Source organism: Watersipora subatra, chromosome 5 (genome assembly GCF_963576615.1).
Source record: "Watersipora subatra chromosome 5, tzWatSuba1.1, whole genome shotgun sequence".
Taxonomy (NCBI): Eukaryota; Metazoa; Bryozoa; class Gymnolaemata; order Cheilostomatida; family Watersiporidae; genus Watersipora; species Watersipora subatra.
This window is the reverse complement of record NC_088712.1, coordinates 64,330,275-64,344,742: the sequence shown is the minus strand read 5'-3', so window position 1 is coordinate 64,344,742 and position 14,468 is coordinate 64,330,275. Positions and strand designations below refer to the sequence as shown.

General features: G+C 36.4%; 2 protein-coding genes across 4 annotated transcripts in view; one reads left to right on the top strand and one right to left on the bottom strand.

The window, feature by feature from the left end:
• Positions 1–1,215: 1,215 nt before the first annotated feature.
• The window catches only part of LOC137396199 (neutral alpha-glucosidase AB-like), a 64,882-nt gene continuing 51,629 nt past the window's right edge, over positions 1,216–14,468 (bottom strand). The window contains exons 16-20 of one of the 3 annotated variants that reach the window (XM_068082362.1): positions 6,253–6,380; positions 2,839–2,982; positions 2,263–2,372; positions 1,700–1,800; positions 1,216–1,592 (exon numbers count right to left, since the gene is read on the bottom strand). In XM_068082362.1, the coding sequence (XP_067938463.1) occupies positions 1,492–1,592; positions 1,700–1,800; positions 2,263–2,372; positions 2,839–2,982; positions 6,253–6,380 (584 nt within the window). In that variant the 3' untranslated portion in view covers positions 1,216–1,491. The remainder of the gene's footprint in view (positions 1,593–1,699; positions 1,801–2,262; positions 2,373–2,838; positions 2,983–6,252; positions 6,381–14,468) is intronic. The other 2 variants (XM_068082364.1, XM_068082361.1) reach the window with 2 other exon arrangements.
• Positions 11,973–13,417, top strand: LOC137396736 (glycoprotein 3-alpha-L-fucosyltransferase A-like). The gene has a single exon (XM_068083046.1). It carries the CDS (start codon positions 12,016–12,018, stop codon positions 13,237–13,239), a length of 1,224 nt encoding a protein of 407 aa, XP_067939147.1. The 5' UTR covers positions 11,973–12,015; the 3' UTR covers positions 13,240–13,417.

The following is a 14,468-nucleotide window of genomic DNA, read 5'->3' as shown; positions in this document are numbered from 1 at the left end:
ACGATAAGAATGAAAGTGTTATTGTGTGTTCTTTTAGTTGCGGTATTTCTTTGTAGAGCGACGGCTATCGGTTTCATTACACATTACATTAAAAAGTAAGAACTATTCAATAGATGGTAAAAATATACATGTACAAAGCAATATGTTTATAATAATTATGATCAATCAAGCTCGAAATTCTTAGAATATATAACTTCGGTATTTTAGAGCTGTTTGTGTCACTTTTGTTTACAAAAACTACATGCATATCACTATTAAAATGTTGTATTTAAATCGTTTACACCAGCTGAAAATTCAATTTAAAAAGAGTTTGATTAATTTTATATATACCAAGTAGCTAGTACTTGTGTAGTGAAATCATCACCAAATGCTCATTATTTTACTGTCTCGTGTCTCGAGTCTCGAATTTTTACAAGACAGTGTCTCGAGTCTCGTCTCGAGCTTAAAAAACCTGTCTCGTTCCACCTCTACCCATAGCGCTCCTCAGCGATGTTGTGATTCGGTTACGTTATGTTAAGTAAAATTCAAGTTTGTGGGTCTTCTTCACACCCCCACTATAAGCAATAAAGTTCAGTTTCCAAGTCTTTACAAAATCTCAAAAGATCCCTCATTTGGCGAGATCACAAAAGAGACAGTATAGAACGGTAGTTGCTAGGTCGCCAGAGATTTGCAGTATCGCAACTCCGAATGAAGGTGTCAGAGGTTGCAGTACAAAATCCTGCTGCAATCTATGACCATTTTATTCACCTGCTGAATGACAAAGAATTTAAATGAGAGACTTTGAAACCAGACAAGAGCTAATGTGCTGCAAGTCTCTGGAGCAAACATCCATTTCAATCAGAGTGGCATATACATGAGCTTACGCGATGGCACATTTCCTATATTGACTGCAACATGGCAGGCTGCGAGCATATGCGAAGCGTCATTTATGATCAATCAGGTAAATCTCATTGATGCACACATGCATACTTTAAAAGGTATCTCAATGCCTAGTCAAGCGGCTCCTTTTAGTGGTGTTATAAAATTCTATGTCCATTGATTTATTTTGGCCGAAAACATGTAATGTGAATAGGCTACACCTTCTAATCACATTATCAGTGTTAGTTTTTGTGTCAACGTTGGTTTTGTGTCAACGTTGGCTAAGCATCATTGAGCGATAGTTTACCACTTTTGAATATGCTCTGCTGTTAAATACAGTTTTACAGAGCCCATCTCTATTTTCTACATTCTTTATTAGATGAGAGATCCTTGCACTGTCAATGCTTATTGAAGGTACACGGACTAAGCACTCAAAGAGCTGTACAAAATTGTGAAAGAAATCAGCCCAAATCTAGTCTTACAAAAATTACTAGACTCACAAGCTAGATACGGCTTCACAGGCTACAAATGGCCATCGCAGAGTGTACATTTTCATTGCAAGTTATAGAATGTTCATAGCGACATGTACATGTGTCAATAGAGGATGGAGATGATCTGGTTTGCGGTGTTGCACTAAGAAATGGTTATGGTCCAGTCCAACGCCATGTTGACCTTAGGCTTCCTGACAACCGTGAGATGTTCAGCAAAAGTATACGAAAGATCTGAATCTTTACCTGCAAAAGTTGAGAGAAAATTGTCAGTGCTAATATAAAATCTACAAGCCAATAGAATGAGTTCTTTCTGACACACAGGACACAGGAAGGGAAGATAGGACACGCACCGTTGACAGTGAGAGTAACTGCCTCTGGTTTAGATTTCATTCCTATCACGTTGACTGCTTCTAACCAAGATGCCGTCTCAAAGTCAGTGATGTCAATGGCCCTACAGGATACATGGTAGGAACGTCGGAGTGGAAAAGATTTAGAACAGAGTGATTTACCAGTGACTTCAATTACTCTAGATATTTGCTAACTCTGTCAACATTCCCCGCTAGTAGCAGGCTGGTAGTGGCTATGATGAATAACATACACCCATAACCCCAACATTACATTTACACTCAGAGCTAAAAACAAACCCATGTGGAAATAACCACATACAAAACCATGTGGAAATAACCACATACAAAACCATGTGGATTAACCACATACAAAACCATGTGGATATTATCAAATATAAAAGCGTGAGTATATTAGATACAAAACCATGAAGAGAAAATCACATACATAAACATGTGGAGATATCACATACAAACCATGAGTATATTATCAAATATGAGTGTGAGTAGATAATCACATACAAAATCATATGGATATTTAGCAAATACAAAATTTTATGAGCACAAACCTGCTAGTAAGTTGACCGTTGTCAAATGTAAATCGTCTGTAAATATATTTTCCTTGTTCATATTCAAATGATTTATAGTCATCTATATAGAGGTCGCCTGTACTTTTACCCTGTAATGACAGCATCAAGGAGTGAACAGGGGGAGGGAGGCAGTTCTGGCTGCACATTTACAAAATTACAACCACCCGGCATAGAGCTAATCATAAAATTGGTCCAGGCTATAATAGCAACCACTCAATACAGCAAAATTTCAACATTACAATACAAACTCTGGTGGCATTGTTCTAATATTGGAATGGCCAATGAGCATCGTAGACTTCATGTCGATTGGCATAACAGCTGCTCTCTGTGTATGTTAGCATTTCTTAGATAGAATTCAAACATTCACACCTCAACTACTCTTTGATGTTTCGGATTTGTTCTTTCTTACACATCATGAAAAATCGGATTGAAAAGAATTTGTTCTCAAATTAATAAACTCGCATCACAAAGTGAATTCATGAAGACAAAAACTGCAAGACGCTCAAACCAAAAATGGCCACTACTGGAAAGGAAACTAGAAAAAGGCAACTGTACCTGAGTATCCAAAACTACGACAAACGTGTATGGATCGTCTTTCATCTGTACAGAAGACCTGCGCACTCTTTCCTTGCGAGGGATAATATGCCCACCCCGATAGAAGTATGGAATGCTGCTGAGGGTCACAGGGTAATTATCCTGCTGGCAAGTGAATAGATAACAATTAATTTAGCAGAAACATTTCACAACTGAGAAAGTTCGGGATATTTAGAAACATCTGAGAGTTTCATGGCAAGTTGAAGAACGAAATTCTTGAGATTAAATTTTGAATTAAATGCTTAGTGTCTTAAAGATGAGATCTTGAATGTATTGTTAAATAGATAGACTTGCAGTGCGTTATTTAATTTTGTATTACAATAAAATAAAGAAATCGTACGAGTTGTTGAAGGTGTGTTTGTAATGAAGCGAAGAGCACGGTTTTGTGAACAACGTGAAACATGTTGAATTTATAGCTGAATAAAAATAATTTTGGAATGATTTTGTCAGCTCTGGATTGATGTCACAGGTGTGTGTGACTGACAGGTGTTTTAACTTGACACTGAAAACTGGAAAAAAGAACCGTTTTTGGCTTTTCGTTAGTAATAGAGTTATTAGCACAAGAAAGTTGATAAAGGCTTTTTCATGAGTAGTTGACAGTGTCACATGGTTCTGACATAATCCATACTTGTCTCCTCCCTCCAGGTTAAACATTTGTAGTTTGTAAAAAACATCCTCAAGAGCATTTTTATAGACTTACTGGCCATTGCTCGCTTTAAAGGATTGTTGTTTTACTACCACCTTTTATAATCTCAGCCCAAAGGACCTCGCATCAAAAAGCAGTGTTTTGTTGTAGAGCATAAGGTAAGAACGCATAGCGACCGATATGCTGATATGGTCAATTATTCAAACATAATGGCCAACTCAGCCGTGCTCAGAAAGAATGTACCAGAGAGATTAGAATACAATAAATTACGCCTGTGACACTAGTCATATATAAAACATGTATGAACATCATTAATGACACAAGGCAGTCAATTGTACATGTAATATATTTATTATCTGTCAACCACTTGAATAGTTGCATCAAGAGATTTGAGTCCTAAATCACAACTTCCAATGGAGGCAGTTCGCATGTAGTACTGACTCAAGCGATTGAACAGGAAAATTGAAGGAACATGAATGATGTTTGCATCAGTGTTAAAATAAAATGCACACCTACAAAAACCAAAAAGGGAAACTTGTGGCAAAGCTTTTTTACGGTATTTTCACAAATACCGTCAAACCTCTACTTGATCCTTATGGCGCTCTTTTTCAACTCTTCCTCTACAGTGGCTGTGATTAATTAGAGGTGGTGTTTTTTTGACTTGCTCGTCAGAATTTGGGACAGATATATTCAACCCTTTCACAGGCGAAGAGATGGTATTGCCGCCTAGATTTGGCACTCTCTTTTGGGCGGATCTACAATGCTGTCCCCCAGCATTTTTACTAAACGTTTTTCATATATGTCTAAGTATTAGACCGAGTTAAACAAGCAACTACTTTGATTATAAAATATTAGCATGGTACTGTTATTAATAATATCGACGGTGTTTCAAAGTTTTAAAGAAAAAACCCTAAAGCTTTGAAGTTAAAAAACGAACATAACGTTTTTTTATTTTTAGAGATGTTTCTATCATTTCAAGGTTAGAATATGTTATAACAATGGCTGCTATTACGCCGTACGGTGTTCCTGAAGAATATTCTCACCATTCATCAAAACGCTTTAAAGTCTTCAGGTCAGATCGTAAACCCCATTATGAGTGAATATGAAAACAATGGATATTATTTAGACATTAGTAACTTCGAATCACAGTGTAGTTCCGATTATTGGAACAATCGATTTTCTCATGTACTTAATCACTAAAACCATGGCGACGACTACAGCAACAACGAAAGAATTAAATTTTATTGATGTAATAGAGTCGTTACTAGTACTATTTTGTGTACACTTTTCTACTGCTCACTTTCTATTATGGGTTTGTAAAGATAAAAAAAGTCAAAGTGGCAGTCAAATAAAGGTGGCGTTCAATTAAAGGGTGGTGCTGTATTTTTCAACTTTTCTTCTATAGTGGCGCTCTATTAGAGGTGGCGAGCGTTCAAATAAAAGTGGTGTTCAAAAAAGGTTTTACAGTATCTATACAATGGGCAATGTGTAGCTTTGCATTTGGCCATAACAACTGCATCCAACACCTATGCAATGTAAATATAAGCATTTGATGCAAACAACTACATTCTTGGTAAAACGAGTAGCTGCAAGAACTGTTGTCTCCACTACTGGGTACGCTATTGTTGATAAGCAGACAAATCTAGATTCTGAGGCCGAAAAATATTCTGCCCATCAGAAAGGCACAGACTGCGAGGTGACTTCGGGATTTTGAACAGTGTCAAAAGAGCATGCATGGCAATGTATCGTTAACAGATATGGCATGAGATCTTTATAATTTTTTTAATGCTTTTAGGCTATGATATCATGATGATCCAAACAAACGTATTCTTGTATGCAAAAGTCATTGATAGAGTAGGTAATTACAGTGTCGGTTACATTTGTTGATATTTTGTCACACGTACCTTATAGTGAATGAGTATGTAAACCATAAAAGTAAAAGCACCATTAGGGTAACAATTGTAGTATGCTGGATGTTTATCCAGATAGAATTACTCAAGTCACTGAAAGTGTGGTAAATAAGGCTAAGAATGAATAGCAAACAGTAGGTATGCTATTAAAATCCTTGTGTACCCACCTTTACAGCACTTGTTTACACTCACCTGTTTACACACACTTGTTTACACATCACGAGTTGACTGCCTCTTTGGCTGTCGATTTATTGAAACTCTTGCGAATATATTATTTGATAAAGACATGAATTAAGTTGAACAAGCGGTGACAGTCAGAAAGACCAATTATAATTTTAATAATAGCCGATTTGGATATCTAGCAGTAGTGATTTTGGAAGAGGCGATGGCTTGTGTTAGCCATATCAGGATTTCTTTAAAATTTGGTATTTTGACTAATAGGAGTTAGAGAGACACACATGTATGTAGTACATGACAGCCAGCAGCAGGTGTTTTTACTAAACTTGTTATGTATCCAATCAGTAAATTACATCTGGTCATCACAAGACATGAATGATATATAAACGGCTCAGAAATACTGTCAATACAAGTGTGTTCCACCTCCCAAAATGTAGCCCCTCCCATAATACACATGTAGCCCCACTCACAATACACCTGTAGCCCCTCCCATAATACACATGTAGCCCCTCCCATAATACACCTGTAGCCCCTCCCGTAAAGCACATGTTGCCCTCCCATAATACAATGAACAGTACGGAAAGAATGGTTACATATGATCGAAAGCAGTAATGAAGCTGATCTTGGGCATGAGCTACCTACCTTGCTTGCTCCAGGAAAAGGTTGGTAACTGTCACCAGCATACCAGATAGTCTGAGGACCACCAGGAAAGTTGATGGGCACGCTAGATGCGCCCTCATCCAGCACAGGCCTCACAAGTATGCCTGAACCTGAAGGAAACCGCAAGTCATGTATGGCAGGCTGTTATAACATGGGAATAATGCTTTGCGTCGAGCCATGCACTGCAGTCTGTTATAATGCATGAATCCTGCATAGCGTTATAGTTACAGCATTGAGTAATGTATTGCAGCTGATTATAATCAAGAAATATCGTACTGCATCGAACAAGGAATTGGAGACAAATACAACACAAGAACACAGTGCTCAATAGATAATGTCCACATGAATACACCACTAGATTATGTCAACATGAATACAGCGCTAGATTATGTCAACATGAATACAGAACTAGATTATGTCAACACAAATACAACACTAGATTATGTCAACATGAACACAGCACTAGATTATGTCAACATGAATACACCACTAGATTATGTCAACATGAATACAGCACTAGATTATGTCAACATGAATACAGAACTAGATTATGTCAACACAAATACAACACTAGATTATGTCAACATGAATACAGCGCTAGATTATGTCAACATGAATACAGAACTAGATTATGTCAACATGAATACAGCACTAGAATATGTCAACATGAATACAGTGCTAGATTATGTCAACATGAGTACAGCACTAGATTATGTCAACATGAATACAGCACTAGATTATGTAAACATGATTACAGCACTAGATTATGCCAACATGAATACAGCACTACATTATGTCAACATGAATACAGCGCTAGATTATGTCAACATGAATACAGAACTAGATTATGTCAACATGAATACAGAAGTAGATTATGTCAACATGAATACAGAACTAGATTATGTCAACATGAATACAGAACTAGATTATGTCAACATGAATACACCACTAGATTATGTCAACATGAATACACCACTAGATTATGTCAACATGAATACAGAACTAGTTTATGTCAACATGAGTACAGCACTAGATTATGTCAACATGAATGCAGCACTAGATTATGTCAACATGAATACAGAACTAGATTATGTCAACATGAATACAGCACTAGATTATGTCAACATGAATACAGCACTAGATTATGTCAACATGAATACAGCATTAGATTATGTCAACATGAATACAGCATTAGATTATGTCAACATGAGTACAGCACTAGATTATGTCAACATGAATACAGCACTAGATTATGTCAACATGAATACAGCACTAGATTATGTCAACATGAATACAGACTAGATTATGTCAACACAAATACAACACTAGATTATGTCAACACTAGCTGCATTACCCGTGTTCAGGAACAGATTTACGTAAAGCAATAGTTTTATTGGGAGTTGTCTTTCATACTGTAAAACAACTCCAAATATGCAATCTACTGAAATTTTTGTGCTGATCAGACTGCATACACATATGCAGTCGTGCATGTCAATAATGTTGGAGAGACCAATGGAAATATGCAATGTGTTCTACAGGTAGTCTACAATGCATCAGTCTCGAACCACTCAAATCGGAGTTGTCCTAATTTTGTACAGAACTGATAATGAAATTGACATTGCCAGGCAAACTGAAGTTCTTCAAACTGGCAGTATAGAAAAGTTTTATATATTTTAAGAAATTGTAGAAAATATTATGCTTTTGAGCTGCTAAGCTATTGCCAGCATTTATTGAATTGAGACTTCTACATGCTTAAAACATTAATCATGACTCACCAGTTCTTCGTCTATAGCCTGTGTTTTGACATGGCATATATAAACTGTGTAGCAGTAACGTGGTTGTGTTGATAAAATTTATTGTCAATAAAATTTACTATATAAACTACATATATAGCCTCTCGCCTTTCCATCATAAGGCATTACATCTGGAGCATTTTTGGACAACCGTCCTATAGAAAAATTCAGCTCTATACTGTGTAGCAGAACTGTAGTCAAGTGCGATGTTTTCTGCCCATACACGGCGCCTGGTAACAGCTGCTGTAGTTAGTGCATCTCGCTGTTGTCGCCGTTTCATTTGCTCTAAAAATTCAGCTCGCCGAGCAGCTGTTGTAGCTGCTGCATCATGTTCGTGCTGCATCATGTTTGTCGCCGCTGCATCATGTTTGTCGCCGCTGCACCTGCTCGGAGGTTTCTGCATGTCTGGCCGATGTAGCGGTTGCTCTGAGCCGTTTGAGTCGCTGCTGAGTCGGCTCAGCAGTCTGCACTTCTAGCAGTTGCAGCATCTATTCTGGCCTGCTTTCGATATACCTGTGTTTGTTCAGCGGTTTCTGCTCTTCTAGCAGCTGCTATTCTGTTTCGTTGTAGGCGTAGCTGTGTTTGCTCTGCAGTTTCTGCACTTCTAGCAGATGCAGTAGCTATTTTGTTTCGTTGTAGGCGTAGCTGTGTTCTCTCTGCAGTTTCTGCTCGTCTAGCTGCTGCTTTGCGAATTCGGTCTTTTTCTCTACGGGAACCAATCTGTTCTTGCGTTTGGGCAGTAGGCTTTTTGGGAGGGATTGTACTGCTTCAAGTGTTTCTAAAAGTGAATGAGATGGTGTACTTTTTTGTAATATACGCTGCTCGCTTTCTTCTCACCGTTGCCTATTGCAACGCTCGGAGTGCCAATGCAAGTTCTGTAGTAGCTGTAGTTCTGTAGTACTTGTAGCTGGAAAAAGGTAAAAGTAAGTCAGCTGCGGAAGGTAATGAACATGCTTACTATCATGAACAGTGGCAAATCAAATGTTTTCAAGTAGTGGATGTGTGGCAATTCATGAACAATAAAACATTGACTAAGACGTACTAACCTTTTCGCTGTAGAAATTTAGTAGGTAAGACGCAGTAGCAGTACCCATGCAAGTTCTGTAGTAGCTGTAGTTCTGTAGTACTCGTAGCTGGAAAATAAGTAAAAGTAACTTAGTTGCGGAAGGAAATGTACATGTTTACTATCACAAACAGTGGCAAATCCAACGTTTTTAACCCTTTCACTGAAGTAGACTCATTTATGCGTTTTCTATGGTCGACCGCCATAGACGCATATTTGCGACTTTTCCAGCAATTGCTAGTAACTGACTTTTATTATTCGTTGATAACATAATCAACGATCTTTAGGGCTTTTATAGTAGTGACAGTGTTATCCGAAGATTTCTCTATAAAATTAGCCTAAAATTTAATTTTAATATTTTGGTTGAGAATTTCCAACTTAAAAACAAACAGTTTAATTACAGTTTAAAACAAATAATTAATCACGTTAATGACATCATAGCCATTTCAGATTTTTGTGATTACGCAGAAATAGCAAATAGCAATAAAATAGCAATAGCAGCACTGACTCTGATGGTGGTGGAAGTAATGGTTTTGTAAGAATAAGCAACATTGTAGGGGATCGCTTCGTAGCCTCACATCGCTTTATCAATGCACTGAGTATAGATACAATGAATTTTTTGAATAGCAGTGTTTTGTTAACATGTTGGCAAAATCTACGATATTGTTATAACTCCTTTTACTGCTTTTATAACTAAGGCAATGCTATAACAACACTATATCTAACCTAGTGTAGCTATCTCAATCAATCACGTTACTGATAAATGCAATCAATGTAATAATTCAAAGTACCTTGAGTTCAGGTTTCCTATAATTTAAATAGCGTTCTTGAGTTGATGTCGATCCCAATGCGTCCACCACGTTGGAAATCCGGACTTCAAAAGAATACCTTTTTGTCCTCCGAATCTCCCACCTCAGGTTAGTTAGAGACGCTCTGCCAGCGTGTAACAATCTTATTAGATCTTCTCTTAAACCTGGAAGTTCTAGCCTGAGACGCAAAGGTAGAAAAGATGTTGAGTTAGACTGACGATGTCGTTTGGTAGAATAACAATATTCTAGACTACCTCCGCTTTCTAACTTTAGCTTAGTTCTTGTTGACGTGGTGGCAGCCCATAAATCAATGTTATTGAAGGTTTCTCTTCGTATGAATGTTGTGAGTCAACCTCCGCAACCTTCTATTGTTCAGAATATATCACTGAAGAATCTGGAAAACTTTGCCAAAAGGTTAGCTTACCGTTATATAAGTTTGTCTTTAACAGCACAGAAGTTTTAGAAGGCATACCAGAACCGAAAAACTGACCAAAGCTATTGATTTGTATGAATGAACTCTCTTCAACCAAAGAAATTTTGGCTTGAAGTGGACGAAAAAGGACCTGTTAAAATGTACTGTCAATGAGTGTAGGTATGAACCGATGACACCAGGAGGAGGGAATATTCCGCAGAGAAATCGTGAAAGAATATCCTTCGAAAGGTAAACAAACCAAATCGTGACTGGAACAAAAAGATACCTCCTAATTTGATGCCGATGTAGAAACAGGTGGTAAAAGATAGTATATTCGGTGCCGTTGGTGATGTCACTATATCAACTATTTTGTTTTAGAAATTACATTCACTGCTGTTGATGATGTCACTGTAATAACTGTCTTGTATAAGATATTATATTCACTTTTGTTGATGATGTCACTATATTAACTGTCTTGTATTAGATATTATATTCACTTTTGTTGATGATGTCACTATATCAACTGTCTTGTATTAGATATTATATTCATTTTTGTTGATGATGTCACTATATTAACTGTCTTGTATTAGATATTATATTCATTTTTGTTGATGATTTCACTATATTAACTGTCTTGTATTAGATATTATATTCATTTTTATTGATGATGTCACTATATTAACTGTCTTGTATAAGATATTATATTCACTTTTGTTGATGATGTCACTATATCGACTGTCTTGTATAAGATACTATATTCATTTTTGTTGATGATGTCACTATATCAACTGTCTTGTATAAGATATTATATTCACTTTTGTTGATGATGTCACTATATCAACTGTCTTGTATAAGATATTATATTCACTTTTGTTGATGATGTCACTATATTAACTGTCTTGTATTAGATATTATATTCACTTTTGTTGATGATGTCACTATATCAACTGTCTTGTATAAGATATTATATTCACTTTTGTTGATGATGTCACTATATCAACTGTCTTGTATTAGATATTATATTCACTTTTGTTGATGATGTCACTATATCAACTGTCTTGTATAAGATATTATATTCACTTTTGTTGATGATGTCACTATATCAACTGTCGTGTATAAGATATTATATTCACTTTTGTTGATGATGTCACTATATTAACTGTCTTGTATTAGATATTATATTCACTTTTGTTGATGATGTCACTATAATAACTGTCTTGTATTAGATATTATATTCACTTTTGTTGATGATGTCACTATATTAACTGTCTTGTATTAGATATTATATTCACTTTTGTTGATGATGTCACTGTAATAACTGTCTTGTATTAGATATTATATTCACTTTTGTTGATGATGTCACTGTAATAACTGTCTTGTATAAGATACTACATTCACTGCTGTCGCTGATGTCACTATATTAACTGTTTTGTATAAAATATTATATTCACTGCTATTGATGAAGGCGCTGTGTAAACCTCGTTGTATGAGATATCATATTCCTTTTTTCATTGGAACAATAGATTCAGCAGATTTTGCGACAAGCTAATCAATAACAATTCAGGTTTTTGTGTTTGCAGTCATACAAACGAGCTCATTGCATACTAACTGTCTGCTCATGATCAGTGAAGGTTAGTAGAACGAAAAGTCATATTCAAAACTTTAATAATGTTTAAGAGTAAATCAGCAAAGGCTGTTGTGACTTTGGTGGTGGGTCTTCTATTTTGGCTTACTGCAATTTTAATGAAAAGTCATGAAGGTAAGGATCACCTACGCGCATTGGTAGAATATCGACTATTTGATGGGTCCAAATTTGTAGAAAACGCAAAACAAGATGCGAAGATAACGCCCTCGACCATGTTTCTAACATCCAATTCTAGTAGAACATCTCAGACTGGGAAATCAAAGAAGAACAAACTTATTTTGTGTATAGACGGTGGAGTACATTGGTTGACTTCAAGACTTCACTTTGATGGATGTGAATATTCCAACTGTGATCTTATATACCGACAAGATAACCTCGATTATGCACTTCAAGCAGACGCTCTCATATTTTTTCAGCGATCAGCGTACAGTCTATTGAACATTTCTCGAGAGGTCCGGCAACGACAGCTATGGTTTGCAATGACCATGGAGTCACCAAGTTATCAATGGAACAGGTATCCTTCCATTGTTAACACATTTAATGGAAGCATGACCTATGAACGGAATTCAGTTCCTGATCAGCTCGCTTACGGCCGTTCCGAAGAAACAGCTAAAGAACTTCCAACATTCATCAACTACGCTAAAAATAAAACTAAAGGGGCATATGCATACGTCTCCAACTGTTATTCAAAAGAATATAACCGACTAAAGCTGATGAAAGAACTGAGACAGTACATCAATGTTGACATATTTGGAGAATGTACCAATATAAAACCATGTCCAACGAAATTTGATCTTAAATGTGAGGCTAAGGTGCACTCTCAATACCGATTTTATCTGGCATTTGAAAACTCTTTATGTAGAGACTATATAACAGAAAAATTTTGGAAAACTTACAAAAATGAAGCACACATCATACCTGTAGCTGTTGGAGGCTTATCAGTACAAGAATACATTGATGTAGCTCCACCTGATTCATTTATTCATGTGTACAACTTCTCATCCGTAGAAACACTTGGGAATTACCTCAAGCGCTTGATGACAGATGATGCTGCCTTCAACAGGTATCACGAGTGGCGGAACAACTACAGTGTTACATTACCAGACAAGAGACAGATGTGTGGCCTTTGTAAAGCAGTCAATGAACCTGAGTCAATTAAATCAGAACAAGGAAGAAAGTTCGCTGATGAGAGACTTTATGAAAGGAGTTGTAAAAACATAGATCATCTATTAGCTAAATCTAACTGAGCGAGTGCCATTTGTTGGATATTTTTAGCATCAGAGTAAGATGCTCCATGACCTATTTACCATTTTCTATCAATGTTCCTTTTGTAAATATTATAAATGAGCATATGTATGCTGCATATATTAGCTAGAATAACCAACATGGTCAACCCTTTGAGTTTCTCTTTCAGAATTAGCTAAATATCATGGTATTATAATCTAACTTTAAAACTTACAAATTGTACCAAACAAAACTTACTTATCTTCCACCAGTTATCCAGTAGCTAACGAGTTGTAATCGCTGCGCAGTAGTTTGATTTGAATGTCATGGAGAGAAGATGAAATGAAACATTGATTTAACGATAGGGTAAACATTACAGTGGTTTCAGTAAGCTTCGACATGGGGCCTAAATAGTTTGTAAAGAAGTATAAATTGTTTTGTTGAGTTGTTAGCATAGCTTGAGGAGTCTACAATTAGCGAACAATTTGTGACCAGTCCTATAACCTTACTGAGGTAGACCGCTAAAGAAATCACATTGTGAAAAAAGTGGCAGTGAGAGTGTTAAGTTGAAACTGAATGACCAGGAGAGTTATTTTAAATTTCATTTTTCTGAAGATTTTTTTAAAAAATTTAAAATTCTCTCAGACTTGAACTTATACTATAGACCAACTTTTTGCCAACTCTTTGCCAAATCTCTACAAACTGGTTGCCTAGTGTTTACCATCTCTATACTAAATCTCTACCAAGTCTCTACCAAACTGGTTGCCTAGTGTTTACCATCTCTATACTAAATCTCTACCAAGTCTCTACCAAACTGGTTGCCTAGTGTTTACCATCTCTATACTAAATCTCTACCAAGTCTCTACCAAACTGGTTGCCTAGTGTTTACCATCTCTATACTAAATCTCTACCAATTCTCTACAAACTAGTTGCCTAGCGTTTACCATCTCTTTACTAAATCTCTACCAAGTCTCTGTAAACTGGTTGCCTAGTGTTTACCATCTCTATACCAAATCTCTACCAATTCTCTAAAAACTGGTTGCCTAGTGTTTACCATCTCTATACTAAATCTCTACAAATTCTCTACCAAACTGGTTGCCTAATGTTTACCATTTCTATACTAAATCTCTACCAATTCTCTACAAACTGGTTGCCTAGTGTTTACCATCTCTATACTAAATCTCTACCAAGTCTCTACCAAACTGGTTGCCTAGTGTTTACCATCTCTATACTAAATCTCTACCAAGTCTCT

Bases quoted from the DNA above. Each gene is read 5' to 3' on its own strand.
- LOC137396736 (XM_068083046.1), top strand. From the start codon at position 12,016: ATGTTTAAGAGTAAATCAGCAAAGGCTGTTGTGACTTTGGTGGTGGGT.